We start from the raw sequence: 24,830 nt of genomic DNA, 5'->3' as shown, positions 1-24,830 counted from the left end.
GTTAATATCTCCATCTTTACCCTAGGTGACTGAGACATGTAGTAGAAACTCAGTGACGGCTCTCATTATCTGTTGTGAATTTGGGGTCCCCTCCTTAAGCTTGTCTTCCTCTATTGCTGCAAATGTAAACAGGAAGTGCTCAAACTGCAAATGCACGTTAAAAGAAATACTATTTGTTCTGTTCCTTTAACTGAGGCGTTTCCACTGTTCTTTGTGTAAACTGTCAATGATAATAATTTGATGAATATCTCCATGCAGACGGCTCTGTTTACATTAGCTCCAGTCGTTGCAATAAAAGGAGCAAACATTCTCAAAGTTGCAGAGCTGTTAGGCAGTAGAGCTAGATTGAGGTCTGACTCCAGAAACCTCTGCCAATTAGGGGTTGTGAGAAGTGTCACAGGCCACAGACCTCTCCACTGTACGTGGTGGGGAATATTTCTCAGAAGTATCTGTTCTGGTTGTTTTTTTCCCCCAGAAATAAAAGAGAGGTAAGACTGAAGAAGCTATCACTTCATCCTTTATGGGCTCTGATTAAATGAAATTGCTTTCTAAGTCTCAGAACTAACTGAATTAAGTCTGAATTCAAAGTTCTCAAGAACTTGGGATCCCGCCCTCCCCCAGCCCAGCTACACACTTCTCAGGGTGACTTGGTGCTAGCTTGCGTTTTAGGGGATTGATGGCCACCCCAGACATTAATGAAAAGAACGTCATCTTCCTGTCGCATTTCCTCAGCTGCAGAAGTGCTGTTGTAAATCTTATAGGTGTCCTAACACCAAAACCCCTCGGGAAGCACTTGCATGATCAAGACCATCTCTCCACCTGGGTAACTTGATTTAAGCTTGGCAATGCCAGAGTTATAGTTAATATTTCCTCAGGCCTGTCACTGGGTCTTTAGAGAGAAATTCCTACTATAGCCTCCTTTTTGGAATATGTTACAGTATCAATGCAGTTTTTATCACACAGATGAAAGAAAATAAACCTAAAAATCACTTTGCATGTGCTGCAATAAGTGTTGTTATCGTCAGTGTTATTAATGTTAGTAATAACTGCCAGTTGGGTGGTATGTATCATTCTAGGCATTTAATGTAAGTTCTCTATAATCCTCATAAAAGCCTTGTGAAGGAAGCCTCTGTTGCCTATTTACCCATTTGATCATTACATTTCCTTTTACAGTCTTTCTTTCTTTACTTTTCTTATTGTGAAATAGAATGTATGTCCAGAATAGTACATATGACATGAAGATGTGGTGTGATGAATAATTATGAAGTGAACACTTGCATAGCTGCTGCCCAGAAATAGACCATTGCCAGACACTCTCCTGTGGGGTCTTCCTGAGCCTACCCTTTCTCTGTCCCAAAAGTCACCACTGTCCCGACTTCAATGACAATTATTAGGTTGGTGCAAAAGTAATTGTGGTTTTTGCCAGTAAAACACATGCTAAAGCACCTCGTTTAGAGATGCATACATGGATGGCCTTACTTTTAATGGCAAAAACAGTAATTGCTTTTGCATCAGCCTAATACTTTTTTATTTCATTATAGTTTTGCCAACCACGTATGCATCTCTAAACCACGTCAAACTAATTTTTTTTATTACTTTTTGTAGAGACAGAGTCTCACTATGTTGCCCAGGCTGGTCTTGAACTCCTGGGCTCCAGGGATCCTCTCACCTTGGCCCCCGGACTAGCTGGTACTACAGGGTGGACATGTGCCACCATGTCTAGCTAATTAAAAAAATTTTTTTTGTAGAGACAGAGTCTCAGTATGTTGCCCAGGCTGGTCTCGAACTCCTGGGCTTAACCATTTCTCCCACCTCAGCCTCCCAAAGTGCTGGGATTACAGGTGTGAGCCACTGCACCTGGCCTTGTATATTTGTTTGGAAGTTTACTTCTTTACTCAGAGTTACATTGGTCAGACTGACCAGTTCTCACGTGTAGCCCTAGTTCACTCATTTCCTTGCAGTACGTATGCCATTGTGTGAAATATGACTCCACCATGTGAACCTAGCATGATGTAATTATTCATTCAATTGCAGTGGATAATTGGATTCCTTCTGTTTTGTTGCTTTTATGAGCTCAGTTGCTGTGGACTCATGACATGTGTGTCCCCTGGTATGCTTGTCCACCAGTTTCTCCAAGATACATACACCCACAGAGGACTTTGCAGGCCATGGGATGCACAGCTTCAGCTTTGCTAGGTGATGCTCAACTGTTTTCCAGAGTGGTTGCACCAGTTTGCAGCAGCACACATTAGCCTCTATTGGTCCATATCTTGGTGTGAACATTCCGTGTTGCCAGTCTGGTGGCTGTGCAGTGACCTTCTATGTGGTTTTACTTTTATCTTCATGATTGTTAATGAGGTTGAGCCCCTTTTCATATTTTTTTAGCTGTTTGGATTTCTTTACTTTCTTTTACTATCCTTCCCTCCCTCCTCCACCTTTTCTTCTAGTAAAGTATCTGTTCAACTATTTTCTCATTTTTCTATTGGGTGATTTTGTTGTTATCTTACTTGTCTTCAGGAATTATTTATCTCTTTTAAGTGTGGGTCATTTTTAGTTATATGTTAGGAATATAGTTTCTCCTCATTTGGCTTTTCTTCACTTTATGATGTCTCTTAAAGTTCTTAAATTTAATTTTTTTTTTAAAACCATTTTAACCAGATTTTTAGTTTTTTTCTTTTGTTATTGTTAGGAGGCTTTGCTGGACTAACTACATGTGAATCATTAACAGAGGCAAGCAATCTTCCCTTTTTCTTTAAGCCACATAACTGTATTTGAGCGTCTGCCTGTGCTGGGCACTGCACTGGCTGCCGTGGGAGCATAGGTGAGCGGGTTCTGATGTGGACTCTACTCTCAAAGGATTTGCAGCCTGTGGACGGCAGACCTGGAGAGGCAGGTGGCAGTTACACCATAGCAGGGTTAGTGCTTTACCAGGTGTTGGGGGACAGATGAGAAGAAGAACTTACATCTTCCTGGGAGAGTTAGAGAAAATTTCAGGGTGAAGGTAGGGGTAGTAAGAAGTGAGCTGAGGTATGTGAAGAATGGATGGGAGCCTAGCTGATGAACATTCCCACTCTTAGTACCACAAGACAATGGGTAGACGTTTTTAATAACTTGGGGATAAATAAAATGTTGAACTCATCAAGTTTGGCTCAAATCTGTGAAGCATAATAATATTATCTTCTTTCAACGCATAAGAGGGGGCATTGTTTTAAATGGGGAGGGTGGGTATTTATACAGTGTCATCCTACGATTTATGCTTTGGGGATCTAAGTCTTGATGCATTGCTTGGAATGAATGGGGCAGCGTTGAATCCAACATGATCAACTTGTTCATTCAGACAAGTTTGCCGATTTTCACAGTCAGTGGCATGTTTCACTAGATGACCATAGCCCCTTCTCACTTTGGTGTCATCTAGTATTAGAATCAATAGATTCTTTCTCAAGGATATTGAGGGGAAGATACAGAGAGCCTGACCCAAGGAACTCAGTAGAATAGAGCAATATCAGAAGGACAGAAGTGGATGCCTGCATACAACAGTTGCGAGATCCACTAAGGGGCAGGAACAGCCTCCTGTGTGCTGAAGTTGTCCTGAAGGTTTGTGAAGTAGAGAGAGCAGGTGGGGAGTGTTCTCAGTGAAAAAGGAATGGCTTGAAAACATGAGTGGCAGCTGCAGGAGTGAGATGGTTTGGAGCAAGCTCCTGCACATCTCCCGCATGTGCCTGGCTGACTATCAGAGAGAGGTGTGGGCAGGTCATCTGGAGATTTGTACATTACCCCATCTCTTCTTCTGTGCAGTAACTGCATGTGTCTGGCTGAGTGTCACAGAGAGGTGTGGGCAGGTTATTTGGGGCTTGGTACATGCTCTCCTTCCCCTGCCCCCCACCCTCACTTCTGTACAATACCTGCATGTACCTTGCTCACTGTTACAAAGAGGTGTGGACGGGTCATCTGGGGCTCTCCACAGGCTCTGGCAGACCTTGAAGGCTCTGAGCAGGGGGCTGATAAAGACACTTGTTGTGTGAGATCATATCCTATGCAGCAACATGGATCAAGCTGGAGGCCATTATCCTAAGCGAGTTAGTGCAATAAAACAAAACTGTAAATACCACATATTGTCACTTATAAGTGGGTACTTACTGAGTACACATGGACACAAAGAAGGGAACAGTACACACTGGGGCCTGCTTGAGGGTGGTGGGAGGAGGATGAGGATTGAAAAACTACCTGTTTGGTATTATGCTAATTACCTGGTAACAAAATTATCTGTACACCAAACCCCTGTGACTTGCAATTTACCCATGTAACAAATCTGCACATGTACCCTTTGAGCCTAAAATAAAAGTTGGAAAGAAAAGAAAGACACTTGTTGTAGAGAGAATGGCAGGATCAAGACTAGGGTAAGAAGGGCAGTTTGGAGACTTGACTTTGGTCCAGGACACAGCGCCTGAGGGAAATCTGCTGATGGGGTGTTCTGAATAGAGGGAGAGTGAGAATGCAAATGAGAAAGGAGCCAATATGATTCGAGTCTAGTGAACGAGGGTGACCATGAAGAGGGATGTGGTCAGAGAAGTGGGCAGGTCTGGATCAGGCAGGAAGGGAAGAAAGTTACCAGCTGGCCTGGCCTTCCGGGTCCTGGCATCTGGGAGGGAGGAGGTAAGATGTAAACACTCAGGACCTCCAGTAGAAGGTGGTGAATGAGGTAAGAGGATTTAGTGGAATGCCTGTGAGTGTGGTGCCAGCCACCTCCAGTTCCTAACATATTGCTTGGCATGTAGCAGATACTCAGCAGATACTTTATTTATAAGTAAAGATAAGAGATCTTTTTGTAAAGAAATGGCAGTATGATTTGGCATTTAATTTTTATGTGAGGTGATGACATATTTTGCCAATTTTTCTTATCTTTCAGTGGATCATGGTTGATTGATCCTGTGATTGTCATTCCTCACTGGCATTAATTTCTCCGTTCTCTTCCCTTCCCTCTCTCTCCCTTTTCTTTCCTTTTTTTCTTTCTTCCTTTCCTTCTTTCCTCATCTCTTTTTTTGTCTGTTTCTTTACTTGTGGTAAATGAAGATTAACTGATGATTGGCTTGTATTAGTCCATTTTCTGTTGCTTATAACGTAATACTTGAAACTGGGTAATTTATAAAGAAAAGGAATTTATTTCTCACAGTTCTGGAGGCTGTGAAGTTCAGGGTCAAGGGGCTGCATCTGGTTGAGCGCCTTCTTGTTGGTGGGGACTCTGCAGAGTCCCAAGGCAGTGCAGGATATCTCATGGCGAGGGGGCTGAGAGTGTTCGTTTGCTAGTGCATGTCCCCTTCCTCCTCTTAATAAAGCCACCAATTCCTCTCCCATGACAACCCATTAATCCGTCAATCCTTGAATGGGTAAATCCATTCATGAGGGCAGAGCCCTCATAATTCAGTCACATCTTAAATGCCCAAACTCTCAATACCCCTCAATACTCAATAATATTAAATTTCAACATGAGTTCTGGAGGGAAAAATATTCAAACTGTATGCATGGCTATCTCCAAATCTGAAGTCCAGATTTCCCTTAAGGTCACGTGAGGAAGCGCTGACAGAGCCTGCTGTCCTGGCCAGCACATGGAACCCAGGGCCCAGAGTCCTGCTGGGTCTACGAGAACTGGCCCCTCTCCCCTCTGGTGCCAGTGGGCAGGGCCACTTGATCCACGGAACCCTGAGCACATTTTCGTGAGCCTAAAAAATGACCCCAAACTACAGGAAAACTACAAAATCAAGATGAACAAATGCCTACAGACCAAAGTTAAACTTAATTGATGGTTAAATATAGTTCATAAAAATTTCATGACACTTGAAATCTATTTTTTAGGTTAGAGTTTTTTCACTTTTTCAGAATTTCCCAGTGCGCTAGATGGCCATGGAGGAATAATGGCATATGAGAGTGATGATTAGTGTTTCTAAGTGGCTTAACATGCAACATTTTAAAGGTCTTTTTACTTACATTTACAGGACTGAGTCCAGGGCAGTTGGTGTATAAGTAGGTACAGTTTAATAGGGTCATGGTGGTGTAGGTGGGACTTTCCATAGCCTTTGAAGGTGGTGGAGGGACTCTGTGCCTCCATACTGCAGGCAGGCAGGCTCCTACACAGAATCCCAGGCTACATGAAGAGAAGAGCTTCACTAGAAGGGAAGGGAATGTTCTTGTCATGGGGGAAATTGGGAGGACACCCACCAGGAGGTTTCTTGGAGCCTCAGATGACCACATTAGACAGGGGAATAAAAATACGTGAATATGTTAAAAGAGAACATTTAAGAGAGATAGAGAGGGTAAAACCAGCCAGTCCTGAGGGCTGAGATGATGTGAGAGGGAGGAGATGGAGTTCCAGACTCCAGAGTCCCCTGATCCTCCCACCTACTGTCTGTCCTCTCTTGTCCTTCTTCCGAGCCCATCTCCTTTTGGCTGCCTGCCCTTGCATCCCAGGGTGCTGTTTCAATCCTGCTTCTCTTCTCACTTTATACACTCTCTTTCTACGGCTGCATTCAGTCTTAGGGCATTTGCTAGTTGCCTGTGCTAATATGCTAATGAACTGATTAAAGACCACAGTAGTGAGGCCTATGGGGTTTTATGATTCTTAAAGCACAGTCATACTCTGTGTTTTTGGTGGCCCATCTAATCTCCGTCAGGTAGGCAGGGAAGGTTTGCTCTCCCATTTCACAGATATGGAATCAAAAGCAGTGGAGATGTAATGACTTGGCTAGGGTGACTCCACTGTTAGTGGTGGGCCTAACACCTGACCCTCTTCTCCTGCTCCTGGATCATTCATGCTCCCGCACTCTGCTCTTCTACCCTTGCTTGACATAGAACGCAATCATGTCCTTGAGAAGGTCCTTCTGTGTTGTAAAGGTCCTTCCGCATTTTAAAAACACCACGTCTATCAGCAGTGTATAAATGGTCTTGTACCAACCAGTCCACTTCATGTAGGTCATAACCATGACATGGTTGCACAAATTAGACTGCAAAAACCTTACCTGATGACAGCCTTCTTGCTTGCTGCAAATCGGAGCCAACAGAGCAACTCCTCCTTTTACCAAAAAGCCGTCCTGTACATTGCAGTCAGTTGCCAATGTCACGACCTTGAACATTACCTCATCACCAGCTTCTCATCTGCTTTCAAACGTTCCTCTAGGTCCCTTCTTTGGTGCCGATGGGAAATGTGATCACTTTGATATAGTTAGAGGTTTTCAGATGTCTTCTAATCAGGTTTTTCAGAACCCAGTTTCATGTGTGAGATATGATTCCCTGTCCTCTTCTATTCTCTTTCTTTCTGTTTAGAGAACCAAAACAGCAAATTCTCAAATTATGAAAATGTGTATTCTACCTGCTTTTTATTTTTAAGAGACAGGGTCTCACTCTGTCACCCAGATTCCTACTATGGTGGTGACATCTTACCTGCTTTCTCGACATAAAAATAAGGACTTAAAGAGTTTCAGCTTTAACACATTCAATCTCGTTTTCTTTCAACTCAAATTGTAAATCTTCAATGTATCTCTTTTTAATCTTTATCTTTTTTTTTTTTTTTTTTTTTTTTGCGACAGCGTCTCACTTTGTCACCCAGGCTGGAAGGCAGTGGTGCAATCTTGGCTCACTGTGACCTCTGTCTCCCAGGTTCAAGCAATTCTCGTGCCTCAGCCCCACAAGTAGCTGGGACTACAGGCACGTACCACCATGCCCGGCTAATTTTTGTATTTTTAGTAGAGAAGGGGTTTCGCCATGTTACCCAGGCTGGTCTCGAACTCTTGACCTCAAGTGATCTGCCCGCCTCAGCCTCCCAAAGTGCTGGGATTACAGGCGTGAGCCACTGCACCTGACCCAATGTACCTTTTGAGAAAGAGTTTTTTGATGCCACCTTTTGGAAAAAGGAACATGACCCAAAGCCCAGTTTGCGCTCCTCGTCTTTTCTCTTTTGACTTGCCAAAGCCTGGCTTTTGTCTTTCTCATGCTGCTGAACCTCTTCTTGGTAGGTCACCGGTGCCACCCCCTGATTGCCAGGTCCAGTGGACATGGGGGAGGCCCCTTCCTGTTGGATTTCTTAGAACACTCAGCTCCATTTTCCTCCCCTACCTGAAGGACCTTATTCCTCAGATCCCATGATTCCAGACTCCCCTGATCCCCGCACCTGCTATCCTCTCTCATCCTTCTTCCAAGTCCGCCTCGTTTTGCCTACCTGCTCCTGTGTTCCAGGGTGTTGTTCCAATCCTGCTTCTCTTCTCACTTGATATACTCTTTCTATGGCCACATTCAGTCTTAGGACCTCTGCTAGTTGCCTGGGCTCTGATCTGTATTTGCAGCCCAGAGCTATCCTCTGAGTTCTAGACTCACCCTGTGGGATGTTCAGAGTTCTAGGAATACACCCTCTCCCTCCCATTATCCATATGACTTCCGTTTTGCTGGTGGCCTTCCTTGCCTTCTGTCATCCATGCTGGAAGTTTGGGAGTCATCCTAGAGACTCCATCTCCTCCCTCTCACACATCATCCCAGCCATCAGGTCTGGCTGGTTTTACCTTCTTCACCTCTCTTAAATATTCTCTTCTTTTCCCATATTTTTATTCCCCTGCTTCATTTTAAGCCTTTAGTATCTCTCGTCCATACCACTGCAGTTAACTGGATAATTGGTTCCCTGCCTCCAGTCTTGTTCCTTTCAAGTCCATTTTCCATTTAACTTCCAGGTATCCAGAGTGATATTTCAAAATGGGAAGTTGGCCATTGTCCCGCCTGACACCTACCAGGGGCTCCCATTGTCTATCATTACTTTCCTGACCCAGCACACAGCACACTGTGTTGACCTGGCTGGTATCGACCCTCGTCATCTCCCCTGCCAAGTCCCTGCCTCCTAATGATAGCCCAGTAACTGCCCACATCTCTCCCCGTCCACCGTGGGGTTCCTCGGTCTAGAGGTTGATACTTAGATCTGGGCCACCTTATGTCCAGGAGACCCAAGAATACCAACCTGTGCCCCTCTCAATTGTGGTTTTAGGGAGATATATGCTAGGGAAAAAAATGGCCAGTGGAAAGCCAAATCATCTCTTTATTGTTGGCTGGGCCTGGGGCCCCAAATCTGATGCAAATCAAGTAGCCAGGCTGGGAGACTGTGAAACTTTGGCAAATCTCTAAACCATTCTGTGTCTCAGTTTCCTTACCTGTAAAAATGAGGATAATAATTGCACGTACCGTATGAGCTTGATGTGAGACTTATAGGAATTAATCCATGCAAAACATTTAGAGCTATTTGGCATATAGTAGCTATCAGTAAAAATTAGAGAAATCAGTAATATTTATCATGTTAGATCTCATTACTTTGGTTAAGAACTTCTGTGCAACATTGAATAATAGCTATGCTAATGGACTCCCTGTCTTGTTTTTTGGACCACGATAAGAACTTTGATGTTGCATTCCAAATGAGCTATGGAGCCAGTTTATATCTTCCTCCCAACTCTAGGCTGGATTCTGTCCTGAAAGCTCTGAATAAATAACTTCCCTTTTGAGATCTAGTGTCATTTGTTGCTTGTGAGTTTCTGACTTAGAAACCAAGTTCTATGATTTACTTTGCCCAGATAGCATTTAATCTTTGGAGTTGATATTTAAGTCCCCAAACCTGTATATATTTAGGGATTCACAAATCTGCCACATTTGCCATGTATCCCTGAGGGTCAGAGGACAGTCAGAGGTCAGTAAATATATGCTTCATAAATGAAACCTTGAGACTTGCAGTTAGCGATGCTATTCCCTCCCTCTGCCTGTCTCCTCCTCTGCATCAGCCCGGGGAGAATTCCCTGCTGGCCTGTGGCAGTGCCTCACAGGTCAGAACTTGTTTTGCTTGAAGAGCCTAGATGAGGCTCAGTTCCCACACTTCAGGCGAGAAGATCCCCAGCAGAAAATGGGTGGTAATTTGTTGCAGGAAGTCAGGGACCCGAAACGGAGGGACCGTCTGAAGCCATGGCAGAAGAACTTGAATTGTGAAGATTTTATGGACATTTATTAGTTCCCCAAATTAATACTTTTATAATTTCTTATGCCTGTCTTTACTGCAATATCTAAACATACATTGTGAAGATTTCATGGATACTTATCACTTCCCCAATCAATACCCTTGTGATTTCCTATGCCTGTCTTTACTTTAATCTCTTAATCCTGTCAGCTGAGGAGGATGTATGTTGCCTCAGGACCCTGTAATAATTGCATTAACTGCACAAATTATACAGCATGTGTGTTTGAGCAATATGAAATCTGGGCACCTTAAAAAAAGAACAGGATAACAGCAATTGTTCAGGGAACAAGAGAGATAACCTTAAACTCTGACCACCGGTGAGCCAGACGGAACAGAGCCATATTTCTCTTCTTTCAAAAGCAAATGGGAGAAATATCACTGAATTCTTTTTCTCAGCAAGGAACATCCCTGAGAAAGAGAATGCGCGCCTGGGGGTAGGCCTATGAACGGCTCCCCTGGGCATAGCCCTCTGTTATGGTCAAGATTGCAGGGGTGAAATAGACCCCAGTCTCCCATAGCACTCCCAGGCTTATTAGGAAGAGGAAATTCCCGCCTAATAAATTTTGGTCAGACCGGTTGATCTCAAAAACCCTGTCTCCTGATAAGATGTTATCAATGACAATGGTTCCGGAAAGTTCATTAGCAATTTTAATTTCGCCTCGGCCCTGTGGTCCTGTGATCTCGCCCTGCCTCCACTTGCCTTGTGATATTCTGTTACCTTGTAAAGTACTTGATGTCTGTGACCCACACCTATTCGCACACTGCCTCCCCTTTTGAAAATCCCTAATAAAAACTTGCTGGTTTTTGGGGCTTGTGGGGCATCACAGAACCTACCGACATGTGATGTCTCCCCTAGATGCTCAGCTTTGAAATTTCTCTCTTTTGTACTCTGTGCCTTTATTTCTCAAACTGGCCGACGCTTAGAGAAAATAGAAAAGAACCTACATGAATATCGGGGCAGATTCCCCGATAGTAATTGACTTCATGTAGAGGTTCTAATGGATATGAAGGATAGAAGCAAGACCAATGAAGGAAAGAGTCTGGGAGGTTTATCTTCCTAACTCCCCCTGCACTGGTCAGCAGTGAAAAGGCTGCTGGGGCATGTTTTGGACCCCCTGCATCAAAGCAGAGGCTAAGTAGACAGCAGACTGCTGGAGAGGCTACAGAAGAAAATCTTCCATGGAGGGAAGATTTCGCCAGGTGTTTCTTTCAACTCTCAGAATTGAAAATTTTGATAGAAATTGCTAGCTCAAGAGCCTGAATCCTCATTTGGGCTCACACATACATTTTTTGCCAATATGCTTACATTTTGGCAATTTTTCTTCTCATTAGCAATTCTGCCAATGGATGGGCATGGGGAAGAAAGCGAGCTGAACTCACAGGAAGCTGTTTATCTGCTTTGCTGCAAGAAGGGTGAAATTGGCTCTCGAGTCTGAAGCTAGGTTTGCAGGACCATTTCTTATTTTCATCGCCCTTTTTCTTCCTGCCTTTTATGCCCACTGACTGCCCGATGCTGGCAATATAGCATTTTCACTTTTTCTTTTTGATTTCTGTATAAATGCTAACATTCTAAAAATAATATCTTCATGTTATTTGCTTATTTAGAGATGAAAGCATTTGAAAATGGTTTAGCTTTTATTTTAACTTTGCAGTAATCATATATTAGAATTCTAGACCTTTTGTTCTCTGCGCACTAGATAGAAGAGAAAGCCCGACAAATTCTGCCTTTGTTCCAGGTCCTTTTGTTTAGTAAATGCCATGGGCCAAACTCCAAGGATTCCTTACCCAGGGACTTAATGTAGAAACGCAGCACGTACGGTGTGGCACAAAGCATCCGGTAACCAGAGTGTGGCCTTGGTGTAGGACGAAGTCCCTGGGGAATGTTTTAGAGCAGGTTGACTGACCAGATTAACTGCCCTGTGTCTTTCCAAGAATGGCCCTTCTGGGGATGGCAGTATTCCCTTCATAGGCTGGGAGGGTCTCCTTCTCTGTGCTGGAGAGAGAGAGAGAGAAGGACAGGGGCCCTCTGGAAAGGCTTCCCAGGAAGGCTGGACAAGACTGTGATCAGTTGAATAGTAAGAAAGAAGGAAAAATGAAAGATGGCTGTGGGTTTCTGTCTTTGATGACTGATTTTACAGAAAGATGTGAGTCCAAAGTTTAAGGTGCCTATAGAACATCCCTGTGGAGATAACTGGAAGGCAGTTGAAAATTCCTGTGTATGGTTCAGGAGAGATGACCCAACAAAACATATAGATCCACCAATCAACAATGCAAAAATGATAATTGGGACCAGAGCAGAAGAACAAATCCAGCCCAAGGCCAGCACCTTAGAGAGATCCAGCATTTCACATTAAGCCTGGCTTGCAGATCTTGTAAATAAATCTAGAAAGTTGAGAGTCCTGGCAGAACCTGGGGACAGTGGCATGACAATGTCACAACTGTCATAGTGGGATGGGGCAGCCAGCCTAAGGAGATAGGATGGAGAAGCATGAGGTCTGAGCAGGCAGCACCCCCAGGAGTTGTTTGCTGGGAGATGGCAGAAGCCTGAGAAAGGGAGGTGACAGCATGAAGTCAGAAGGGGGAGCTGCTCTTGGAGCAGGTGGTGGGCAAGGTGCCTACGAGGAAGGAGTGTGACTTAGGCAGGGGCTGAGGTGGAAGATTTTCCTTTCCTCCCTCCTCTCTCACTCTCTCCCTCTCTCCCTCATCTCTCTCTCTTTCTTTCTCCCTCTCTCCCTCTCCCTCTCCCACTCTTTCCCTCTCTTTCTCTCTCTCCCTTCTGTCCCTCTCCTCGTCTCTTTCCTTGTCTCCCCTCTCTCTCCTCCTCTCTCTTCTTGTCTCCCCTCTCTCTCCCCTCTCTCCCCTCTCTCCCTCTCTCCCCTCTCTCCCTCTCTCCCTCTCTCCCCTCTCTCCCTCTTTCCGCTCTCTCCCCTCTCTCCCTTCTCTCTCTCCCTCTTCCTCCTCCTCTCCTTCTCCCTCTCTCCCATCTGCCTCTATGGGGATACTTCGTCACAGTTTTATACTTGAAGGGAAGAAACCTTGAAAACGGGGCTGATCTAAGCTTCAAAGATGAGAGGACATTTTCTCCCTGTTGGTGCACTTCACATTCAGACATTGCAGTTGCTAGTTTAGGTCTTCTGGGCAACAGTGGTGAAAAGATTGATGAATTGGACAGTCGAGGAATAAAGGTAGTGTTTGAGGTCTTAATAGATGCAGTGGTGCATTAGCTTCCAGATGCACAGTAAGAATTGTGATAGAATTGCTGATAAAATCAATAAGAAATGCTTTGAACAGCATTTTAGGTATCAGTTTATATGATACCATTTAATTCTCACAACAACCTTATGACATGGGTATGATCTTCATTTCCCTGATGAAAAGATCCATGCTAAGAGAAGTTTCATGACCTGCCTGAGGTTCCATCATTGGTCAAGGCCAGAGGTGTGGCTGGACTTGCTCCATCTGAGTCCCCTCCACCAGGCAGAGTGCTGCTCCCATTGTGGCTGCTCCATCCTCTTCTGCTCCTCCTGGGCTAGAAGGTTGCTGGGTCATCAAACAGGCCCTGAATGACCCTGGAGCACTGTCAGAATCATACAGCACGTGGATTACAGGGGCATGCTGGCAGCTCCTGACCAGGGGCCGTGGCATGGAATTTGATAGTGATGGAGATGCCCATCCGTCGACCAGCCAAAGGCCAGGTCTCACTGAGCTTCCCCAGGGGCCCAGCAGGCGCCTCTTTCCCCAGCCCCACTATTTATGCAGCCTCCGAAGCATTGTGCAAGAGGAAAGGCAAGACTGCATGACTCATATGTGGCCTCATCCTGAAAGTGGCTTGTCTTGACCAGGTGGGCCTGAGAAATAGATTTTACCTGCCGGACTTCCCTGAGGGTTGACACTTGTGTGTGCCAGTGCTTGCAGGCAAATACTGCGGAGGAATTCATTTAGCTAAAGAAGCAAATACAGTGACGCATCACTGAATGGCAGGGATACGTTCTGAGAAATGTGTCCTTAAGCAAATTCTTAGTTGTAGAACATCATAGAATGTACTTACACACATGTAGAAGGTATAGCCTACTTGCACTTGCAGGCTGTATGGTAGAACCTATTGCTGTGACCACTGTTGTATTTGCAGTCTATAGTTGGGTGAAATGTCATTATGTGACACCTGACTGTATATCAGGGAACTAATTGTAATGAGAGCTACTTTTAATGTCATTTACTTAAAAAAATGATAGATTAGTATATTGCTTTTTTTGTCTTCTTGAACAAAAACTAAATTCTGAGGTGGATGAAAAAAGAAAAGAAGTAACAAAAGCAAATTCACTTAGTAGAGACAGCTCCTCCTCTGGGGCACCTTGTCCCGGTCACTTGGTTGGTCGCTACAAAGGCAGGTCTCAGCATTCCTGCCCTGGTGGTTTTCCCTAGGACATATCACAGGTGATGGGGCCTGCTCATATCAGGCTTTTGGGGTGTCAGATGCTCACCAGGTGGGAGCAGCAGCAAAGGCAGACATCTGGGGCTCACCTTTCCTAACCCCTCCTCATTGTCCCCGCAGCCTTTCCGCTGTGCCCATTGCCATTACTCCTGCAACATATCTGGTTCTCTGAAGCGGCACTACAACAGGAAGCACCCCAATGAGGAGTATGCCAACGTGGGCACCGGGGAGCTAGCGGCGGAGGTGCTCATCCAGCAAGGTAGGCGAGGGGCCAGCGAGCTGGGGCCCTGCCCACTTCCTTCTAGGCCAAGTCCCCCATTGGGAAGAGCTGCTGACATCCTGCAGTTCGGTTCTGATACATAAATGTGCCAGTGATGTTCATTCTTCATCGTCATAATTGTTGTCATCATCGTCCTTATCATTGTTTGTCAGCATTACTTCTTGCCTGGTTAATATTACAACAAGCTTAGTGGAAGTCTAAAATGACAGAAGTAAAAATTCACACACAAATTCTACTACCCCCATCAATGCTCATTTGTCAGCACTGCGTTCCATTCTTTGTCTGTGCATAAAGTTCGCAGAGATGAAAGTTCAGTTGTCTTTCTTCACGTTAACAGGAATATGTTGTTTTTCTTTGATATATTGTCTTCCTAATTATGATTTCTAAGGGCTTCTTGTCGTTCAATGTTGAATGGAAACACTTTAACAATTCTGTTATTGAACATTGTGGGATTTTTAGATTTTTCTTTCTTTTCAATTATACCTAATGCTATTGTAAGCATATTTATAGGTGAACTTTTTTGGATTATCTAAAAATATTTATTGAGTAAGCTTGTTACTTATTCATCCTGAAAAGAAAAAAAAGATTCTAGAACATTTAAACTAATGAGAATTGAGGAAAACCTCTTTTCATTTTAAACTATTAAAACTTTGTGGGGTTTTTTGTTGTTTTATTTCAATAAATAAGCACATTCCCACTTGAGAGGGCTTAGCTTATGTGCTGTTACCATACAGAGAATTGTGTTGTATTTATATCTACACTTCAATACTTCAGCTAAAAAATGATTGCAGCACACAGTTAGCTGCTCCTCTTTCCTAAGTCCTGTGACTATTTGAAGCTGAAGACAGATTTAGGAATCTGCCCCCAGTAAACAGAGATGTGGAATTGCAGACTGCTGCAGCTGGGGATGCTTGGAGTTTCGTTTCAGCGCGAAGCTCCGCTCGCTGTAATAGCCATGAAATGCATCTTAATGTAAAACAAATGAATTGACTATATCCTTCAGCACTTTCAGTGACAGGGCTGATGCACGGAAATAGATGAGCAGCACAGAAAACTCAGGATAATTTTAAAGCCATCCATCTGGGGTAATGGCGAGCATGTGCCTTCGTTTTCTTCATGGCAGTTTTATGGAGCTGGGGAGCAGGATATGCAGTGGGAAGGGCCCTGGCTCCAATCTGCATTCTTCTTTCTTAGCTGTGCCATCTTGGGCATGTTACCAAGCTCTCCCTCTTAGGCTGTTCACCTGTAGAATGGAGTTCACAGCAGCCATCTTCCACGATGGTTGAGAGGATTAAATGAAAAAACACGTGCATGCAGCGCATGTTCAGTCCTTGCTTTTGTATATTTTTTTTGGAACATATCTAGGACTTGTGGAGCCATCACATTGTTCTTTATGACCCACGCCAATGCCCCATGTCCAGGAATCACAGAGGGGACAATAGATTGGCTTTCAGCCCCAGTAAATAACTGGAGTTGGAGGTTAGGGTTTCTTTTTCACATCCTTCACACTCTTGGGTTGGATTGCCAGGAAATAGATGTTTACTGTGGCTGTTGGGACAGGCGTGAGGATCTGAGTGATGATACCATCATTGCCCTGTGCTTCCAAACTTTCGTCATTGCCTTGGAAAAAATGTGCTGAGATCGAACTGTTTCATGCCCTAAGTTTCCAGTTAACTTCCTAAGACTCTCTGTAATCAGTCGGCATTCCCTGGCAGGAGCGGGGTTTTATATTTTATCTTTGCAGGGTTGCTTTTGGTTCCTCTTTCAGAGATACACACACAGACACACAGACACACACAGATATATATTCACAGTTGTTCCTAGGCATCCATGGGGGATTGGTTCCAGGACCCTCCGCAGATAACCACAATCCGCAGATGGCTCAAGTCCATTAAATAAAATGGCGTGGTGTCTGGATATAGCCTACACACATCCTGCTATGTACTTGAAATCACCTCCAGATTACTTATAATAACTAATACAATGTAAATGCCATGTGAATAGTTATTATACTTTGGTTTTTAATTTGTATTATTTTTTTATTTTTGTATTGTTATTTTTTATTTATTTTTCCTGAATATTTTCAATCTGCAGTTGGTTGAACCCATGGATATGGAGGGCCATCTGTACATATATATATATAGATGTAACATTTGCATATGCATATGTACTTGTATGCATATGTGTATATATATGTTTATCCTCCCATTCCCTTCAAGGGGCGTGTTGAAGAAGGAGACAACCCAGCATCTCTTTACTCTTAAGAGGCCATGCGCCGTTGTGCTCTGGCAGGAGAACAGTGTCTGAAATCAGATGGCTGGTGGAGTATGAACACAGTTTAGAAATCTCAGAAGCACAAAGTTCACATTGTTCTTATGTCTGGGAGAGGGGAGCAGAATGAAAGAAGAACATGAAACCAGATTAAATTACTGTTTGGAAATGTTGAATTGTTTGGAAGCACTGGAATTTTTCATTTTCCTTTGATTAATTTCAAGTAACTCTCTCCATCCCCATTTGGTTTTATTTTCCTCTTCTACTCCCCCGGAAATATCCTCATGAGACTTTATAATTTCATGTTTTGATATAGAGGAAGATGTCTTAAAATAACATCGTAAAAAACACAAATAACATGTATTTTTCTCAAAAGGATTTTACAGTCTCCTTTAAACCACGTGCAGGGAATCCTTGTGTATCAGCTGTGTTAAATACTGTCACACTGTGACATGTGCAAAGCTTTTGATTCCTAGGAAAGACCCTCCTGCCTGCTATGCCACAGGGATCCTGGGATTCCAGGGGGGGGTTCAGTGCACAGTGCTGCAGAGGAGGTCAGGAAAATGGCCTAAAAGGAGCTGAGAGTTCCTACATCAGATACTTCGGTTCTGTGTGGGTTTCTAAGGGAAGGTACTATGGCGTTCTCCGTGGAGTTTGGGTGGTTTACAGTGTGTTCCCAAAGCTTGCTGGGAAGGGCCGCTGCTTAGGCTCTTCCCAAGTAGGAGGGGGAGGGGAAACCTGACTGGTAGAATTTGCCAGTTTCTGTAGTGTAAATACTTCTACCATGGCCAAGTTTAAGCTGCTCACATGATGTCCCTCAACGTGGAGCTGGGGGACATGTGCACATTTGGCTTATGAGCTTGCGTATCTTGGTTCCCACGTACCTTTCACCCTGAGGGCACTGGGTGACATTGCCAGGTCTCTGCCACCAGGGCTCGTCTGGATGCACTGATCCCTCAGAACTCTGATGCTTTGTAGTAATTAAGGTAGTACTGAGCACTATGTAAATATTGTACTCCTGGCTTATATTTTATGTGCATCTGATGCTTTGAAGACAGATTCCTCTTAGCCATCACTTCTTCTTTAATATGGATTTGAAGCATTCTCCCACACAAATGCACATTGCATGCTGTTTAAGGAAGAAATACTTGTATTGCTTCAGTGGGCCTGCCCCTTTCCTCCCCTTAAAATACGCCTGATTAAGCTAGCTCAAGAACTGGTTCGGTAAATCACAGGCTATGAGAGGCATCAGATACTTTGGTGCTAAGCTTTACGAACCTTTTGCTCACTCCTAGAGCTTGTAGCAGGGTGAGGATGGGGTTTAGCAGGCTTTCCAGTGGCTTCCAAGCCCTCCCTCAAGTCTCTCTAGGTTATTGGAGTGAACACAGGCTTGGGAGTCAGATGGACCTGGGCTGGGATTTCTGATCACTGTGGACCTTGGACCAGGTACTTAACCTCTCTGAATCTTGGTTTATATACCTCCAAAGAGGAAGGCTCATAACCTACCTCCACAGCAGTTGCAAAGATTAGCTATCATTCTCTAAGATTCCCAGAGAATGCCGACAGTAAGTTCTTGATGACTGGCTCAAATCCACTATTATGTTTATCTACGTATTTCTACTTTGAGCATGTATCTCTCAGGCGCCTACAGTGTGCCTGGCACCATGCTAGGCACTGGGACTTGGTGTCAAACAAGGCAATCGTTAGTGGTATTATTGTTATTCCTGCCCAGGTTGGGGACCAGGGCTAGGCAGCTCCCGCCAAAGCTCTATATTCTAATTACAGCAGAAGGAATACATCCCCTTCAGCTTGCCCTGGAGCAGAGTTAGCTGCTTCTCCCAGGGGGCTGTGTCCCCCAGTTTTAGAGAGTCATTGAAGTGTAAGGGTGGGTAACTGGAGCAAGAGAAAGCAATAAGAGGAGAAGTGTCAAGGAGACGTCTTAGTATTTGGCATCTGCTGGAATCTCTATGTTACTTTGAAGTGCTATATTAGAAAAATGTAAATATGTATGCGTGTGTACCTTGGATGTATATTCGTATATTAGTTTTTTACACCAGATTCAGGGAAAATAGCATATCAGGAAATCCAGAAACTGTGAGGTAACCCACAGGTGATGTATTTGATTTTTAGACATCTTAATTTTAAAATTGTTTTTTATTATGGCTCAGATTCAATAAGTTCTTGGCACATGCTTCTAGTGATGTAATATAATGCTGTGTTATTGATTGTTATTTTATGTGTTAATTTATCTCTCACAGTGGCCCTGTGAGCTTGGCACAATCATTCCTACTGTAAAATAAGGAAATGAAGGGAGTGCTAATGACTGACCTCAGGTCACACCGAGTGAGCAAGTGGCCAAGCCAAACCCGTCTCCTGATTCAATGTCTGTGCCTTTGTCACTCACATGTTTGATGTCCCCTAAAGTTCGTAGATGTTTGCACTTATTAGAGAGGAGGAGGAGAAAGAGGAGGAGAAGGAAGAGGCATGGTCATCTCTTAAGCAATTGGGCCGTATTTGCTGGTAGTTTGCGGAAAAATCACACACATGGGTACTGTTTATTTTCTCTTATTTCTTCATCCCTGAGGCTAATTGCTAATCTGACCCAAGACTGACTCTGAGACCTATGTCTTTCCAAGTCCTTCCCTGTGGTTATCCAGAGTGTCTCAGATCCCAAGATTTGGGAGCGTATGTGAGAGGAAGGGGTGGATGGGAAGACCTCGCTTATGCTCCTCTGCCAAGTGTTTCTCGTTGGGTTTGGGATATCAGCTTGGCTGATAATAAAATGCACTTTGTTTCTTCCGCTGCATTTTCCCTTTTGCTCTTTTTCTTGAGGATCCTGTGGGAAGAGGGGCTGGGATTTAAATAGGATTCAGATAGTCCCAGGTAAGATCTAATATTGCATGCCATGTCACCAGGAGCGCTCCACCTCAGTGCTTGCATGTGACTTCCGGTTAATTTCTACCCTGAAACATTTCCTAGCTCTGAACTGGGGCTCTGGCTGGTCCCTAGGACAGACACTGAGTTAAGAGACAACAGGAAGGGAAAGTGTCAGCAAAATTCTATTCCATACTTCACTTGTTAATCTGCGTAATACAATTATTCCATAGCCACTTTCCTTGGATGATTTACCTGCTTTTGTTCCTTGTCCTTATCCGTATTCGTATCCGTCAGTGCCTGTGTTAGCTGTCTGTAGCTACTGTAACAAGTCACCACACACTTCGTAGTGGATTAAAACAACACAGATTTATTATCTTAGTTCTGAAGGTCAGAAGTCCAAAATGAGTCTCACCAAGTTAACATCAAAGTGCTAACAGATATTTCTTCTGGATACTCTAGGGGAGAATCCCTTTCCTGGCCTTTTCTAGCCTCTAGAGGCTACCTACATTCCTTGCCTTGTGACCCCCTTCTCCATCTTGAAAGCCAGAAATGGCCAGTGGAGCTTCTCTCAGATTGTATCTCTGTGCCCTCTCCTGCCTTCTTCTTATAATGACCCCTGTGATAGCATTAGGCCCACTCGGAGAAACCAGAATGATCTCCCCCTCTCAAGATCCTGAACTAAATCACATCGTTTTTGCCATGTAAGGTAACATATTCACATGTTCTGGGGATTAGGATGTGGCTGTCTTTAGGGGCTCATTATTCTGCCTACTACACTCAGTGCCTTTTTTAAGAATAGGAACTTTAGTGCAGTGGCTCATCTCAAAAAAAAAAAAAAAAAAAAGAATATGAATTTTAGCATCTTCACCTTAGTAGAAGAGAAAACCAAGACCCGAGAGTTTCAGGAAGCTTTGGCTCAACTGAGAAAGTGCCAGATTCAGGTCTTGTGACTGCCCAACCCAATGTTGTATGCCATTCTGGGAGTTATATTATTGAAAATGAAATTGAATTTTCAATAACATCAAGCACCACAAAGGAGCAGAGATATTTTACTGCCTGAAACTGCTCCACAATATATTGCATTCCAAAAAGAGCAAAGGGTACCATGATCAGTTTTTTTAAGTTGCTCTTGAAATTCTATATTTTTACCTGATTAATCAGTCCATGGGGGGAAATCGTGATTTGAGGACTCCTGGTTTTTATGGTGTGCACTTAATATCAGTGCCATGAGTAAATTCACCAAGTCTTCCGTTGACCTTTACTGTGGATTGCCTAAGAATTTAATGAATTTAAATAGAAATTAATTTCTCTCAGCTTTGATGTCAATTAACTGGCATAGTTATACATTCAGTCTAGATTACGTATTTTCATTTGTTGTTCTTTAATTAAAGTCACTGTGGCAAAGGCTGAAGTTTTAATTAATGTGGGGGCATTATCATATTAAGTTTAATTTAAATATAATATAAGAATGTTTTCCTCTCTGAATTAGTTTCCACTAAAGAATACCCCAGAAGGAATCTTTAATTTCATTTTAAAGCCTAAGTTTAACCTTTAAAAGTTTGCCTTTGTTCATCATCACATATTAAGTCTTTATAGGAGAAGCAGCATCAGCTTAACAACAACAACAAAAACCGTAGAGGTCTTCATACCTCGGAGGTTTTTAAAATATGATTGAAGGAAAAGACATGATTTTATGTGATTTAAAAAAGCGATAACAAAGGACGTTAAAAATGAAGTTTATCCTCTGGGCAAGAAAGAAGCTCATTTGTTCTTGCCTGAAAAAAGAGCACAGTATGTTTGAGTTTCAGAAAATAAACATCCATCTGAGCTGTCTTTTCTGCAGAATATTCTAGAATTTAAGAATTTGGTGTTTGTTGCCAGTCTTTCTGCTGACAGCGGGCGCCTTCTGCGTCGGTGCCTTCCTCCGCCTCCACCAGGGTTGGGGCCGGGAAGCAGTGGGCAGAGGTGCTGGGGCTACATGTGGCTGGCAGGTTGGCCTCTGTACTAGTGACTCTTTGGAAAATCACCCACAACCTCAGCTGATAGAACAGAAACTCCAATAATAGAACACTGCTCTGTCTTGATTCCACTGACATGGAATTGATTTGGAGATTGAACACATCAAAACCGCATCTGGGAGATGATTAAATGTGGGCCACATCCCCGTGAGGTTTATCTGGTATAATTCGTCCAGACAACCTTGATATCAGGACAGAATTCCTCCATTTCTTCCCTAGTACCCTGATGAGCAATACATAAACATAGCAGCCTGAGGTACACTCAGTGGTCATCTCAGCTCTTTCGTTGCCTGAGTATAAGCATCTTAGTGGTTTGTTCAGCTCACATGTATATTGGGGAGGTGGGATACTTTGGGACATCACTGGACCTGCATATCAGAGATATAGAGGGGACTGTTTGTGAGGCTTTAGGACCCCCACACAGAGGATGAGGAGGCTGTACAGGGATTTGAGTTGGAGAGGTGCTTGATAGAAGAAACAGGAGTGAGTGGTGTCACAGAAGCCCCAAAAGACTAGATCTTGACTGGAGAATGTGGTCATCATGGCCATATAATGCAGAGAAGTCACACTGGACAATAGCAAAGCCTGGGATTAAGGATGTGTATTAGATTCACTTCTTAGCCTTGCCAGTGTGACCTCAGAAGGGTTACTTCACCATGCCAAGCCTCTGTATAAAACAAGCTAAGCATGCCTGTGTCATTGGGCTATTGGGAAGAAACTGTGACTTGATGTATGAGGTGCCTGATGCATGGTAACTGCCCTGTTAGTGGAAGACACATGCTGTTATCTGTTATTAGTGGTGTTGGTGGTGGTACTAGTGATAAGATAAAGAGTGAAGAGTATTCATTGGATTAACCAGTGAGAATGTTAGCTGATCCTGACATGTGCAATGCCAGGAGAGGACTGAGTGCAGAAAGCAGCATGCTATGGTGTGAGGCAAGGCTTCTCAACCTCAGTACTGCTCACAGTTGGGGCCAGGCCAGTGTTTTGTTTTGGGGGCTGTCCTGTGTGTTGTAGGGTATTTAGCAGCATCCCTGGCCTCTATCCACTAGATGCCCTGGGCACACCTCAGTTGTGACAACCAAAAGTTCCTCCATACATTGCCTCTCTGGGAGGAAAATTGCCCATAGTTTAGAACCACTGGCCTAAGTAATGAAGAAAGACAGGGAAGTGATGACTTCATATTATTTTTCTAGTTTAAATTTATAATCGTAATTTCAGTAATTATTTTGAATAGGGCAGTTACTCTCCCATGGAATAAAATTTGAAAGATGGAGGAGATGTGAATGCTGGCCTCCTCCACTTGCATCCCAGCCTGTTGTCCACCCCAGGCATCACTAACAGCACCTGTTTCTGGTGAGTTCTTGGAAGTGGAGACTCCACAGAATCCTGGCTGTGAAGGAAAGGGGAAGATAGGGCCGCACCGAGGCAGGCCCTTGGATAACACTGAACACACTTATTTGGTGAGGGGACAGATGTGTACAGAGGAGAGGTGTAGAAGTCCAAGGAGAGCAGGGGGATGGTTGGAGAAGGAACTAAAGAAAGAAGACGATTTGCCAAGACCCAGAGTCAGTGATGCAAGACAGAGTGATTGAAGAGAAGCTAGATGCTGGGTGCTGGGACTTGAACAGCGAATAAGTGGATGATGCCCCGAAGTCCCCGCTCTAGGAAGGTGCCACTTTAGAAGGGAGGGAGGACAATGAAGATGTGTAGGAAAGATACTAATACAATGTCAGACTGACAGTAGGGAAATCCGTTAGAGAGTTTTGATGGCTCTATGTGTTTGGTGGGGCTGCTTTCGCTAGGAGTCCCAGGAGGGCCTTTCTGAAGAGGTGGTGCCTAAAGATGAGGAGAAGGTCAAATGGAGATCTTGGGGAAGAGTTTGTGAACCAGGAGGCACAGCAGTTGTCCCAGGAAGGGAATGAACTTGGTCAGTGCAAAAGACAGAGAAGGGAGATAATGAGGGAGAGAGGGAGGGAGGCGGGACTCGCAAGCCACAGGGAGGAGTCAGGATTTTACTGTAGGTGAGACAGAAGACCATTGGAAGGGTTTATACCTCTGAGACTGTGATCTAGTCTGCATTTTCAAAAGACCATGTTGTGTGCTGGGTGGGAAGTGGACCATCAGTGGAGGACAGACAATAACGCTGAGAGAGCACTTAGGAGCTGGTTGCTCCCATCTGTACAGAAGCCTGCAGTGGCCTGGCCAGGAAGCGTGGGAGACACTGGGATGCACAGTCCTGTCTACCTGTGGGGAGGCATCCCAGGCTGGAGTTTAGGACAGGAGTCTGGACTGGAGCTACAGTTAGGAAAGTCATTAATTTGTGGATAATATATGCCCTGGGCAGGAGGAAAAGCCTGAAGAATGTCTGGATACCCAGCCTAGGGCACATGGGACAGAGTAGGAGGGCTCAGCCACCCAGCCATGGGACAGGGAAAGCAGAAAGGTGTGGACGCTGGAGGAACACAGTGTTCAGTGGAGTGGTACTTGCACCCATGCAGGGTTTCAAAACTTGAGGGGCTTTTAAAAAACTTCAGGATGATGGAGGAATCTTAAACTTTGTTGTAGAAAGGGGCATTGAGTCTAACAGGGCTGAGGATCAGTGCTCTAGGAGGAGGAGAAAGGGGTCTTGGAAGGCAGAGGGGAACTCTCACCCACAGCTGGTGTCAGGCCAGGCATAGGCAGGTGCAGAGGGACAGAATTGTATAGTACAAGAAGGTCTGGAAAGTTCTTACCTGATATTCCCATTATGAAGCAGGAGACAAGAACTGAGGCTGAGATTGAAAGAGGAAATCAACAATAATGTAGGGGACTTAATGAGATGGATGGAGAATTGCAGTTCTTCTGGATAATTGGACAGAGTTGACTAGGGAAATACATGAGGTTGGAAGTGTGGCCATAAGAATAAATAATGGCTTTGTGATT

The 24,830-nt window shown here is 44.1% G+C and overlaps 1 protein-coding gene across 5 annotated transcripts in view; it reads left to right on the top strand.

Annotated features, from left to right (window-relative positions):
• Positions 1-24,830, top strand: part of ZFAT (zinc finger and AT-hook domain containing) — a 235,543-nt gene that overhangs the window by 167,758 nt on the left and 42,955 nt on the right. For all 5 annotated transcript variants that reach the window (XM_055287329.2, XM_055287331.2, XM_063643562.1 and 2 more), the window contains one exon: positions 14,580-14,718. In XM_055287329.2, coding sequence (XP_055143304.1) covers positions 14,580-14,718 — 139 coding nt within the window. The remainder of the gene's footprint in view (positions 1-14,579; positions 14,719-24,830) is intronic.

This window comes from Symphalangus syndactylus, chromosome 7 (genome assembly GCF_028878055.3).
Source record: "Symphalangus syndactylus isolate Jambi chromosome 7, NHGRI_mSymSyn1-v2.1_pri, whole genome shotgun sequence".
NCBI classification, from domain to species: Eukaryota; Metazoa; Chordata; class Mammalia; order Primates; family Hylobatidae; genus Symphalangus; species Symphalangus syndactylus.
This window is presented reverse-complemented; position numbering and strand designations above follow the sequence as displayed.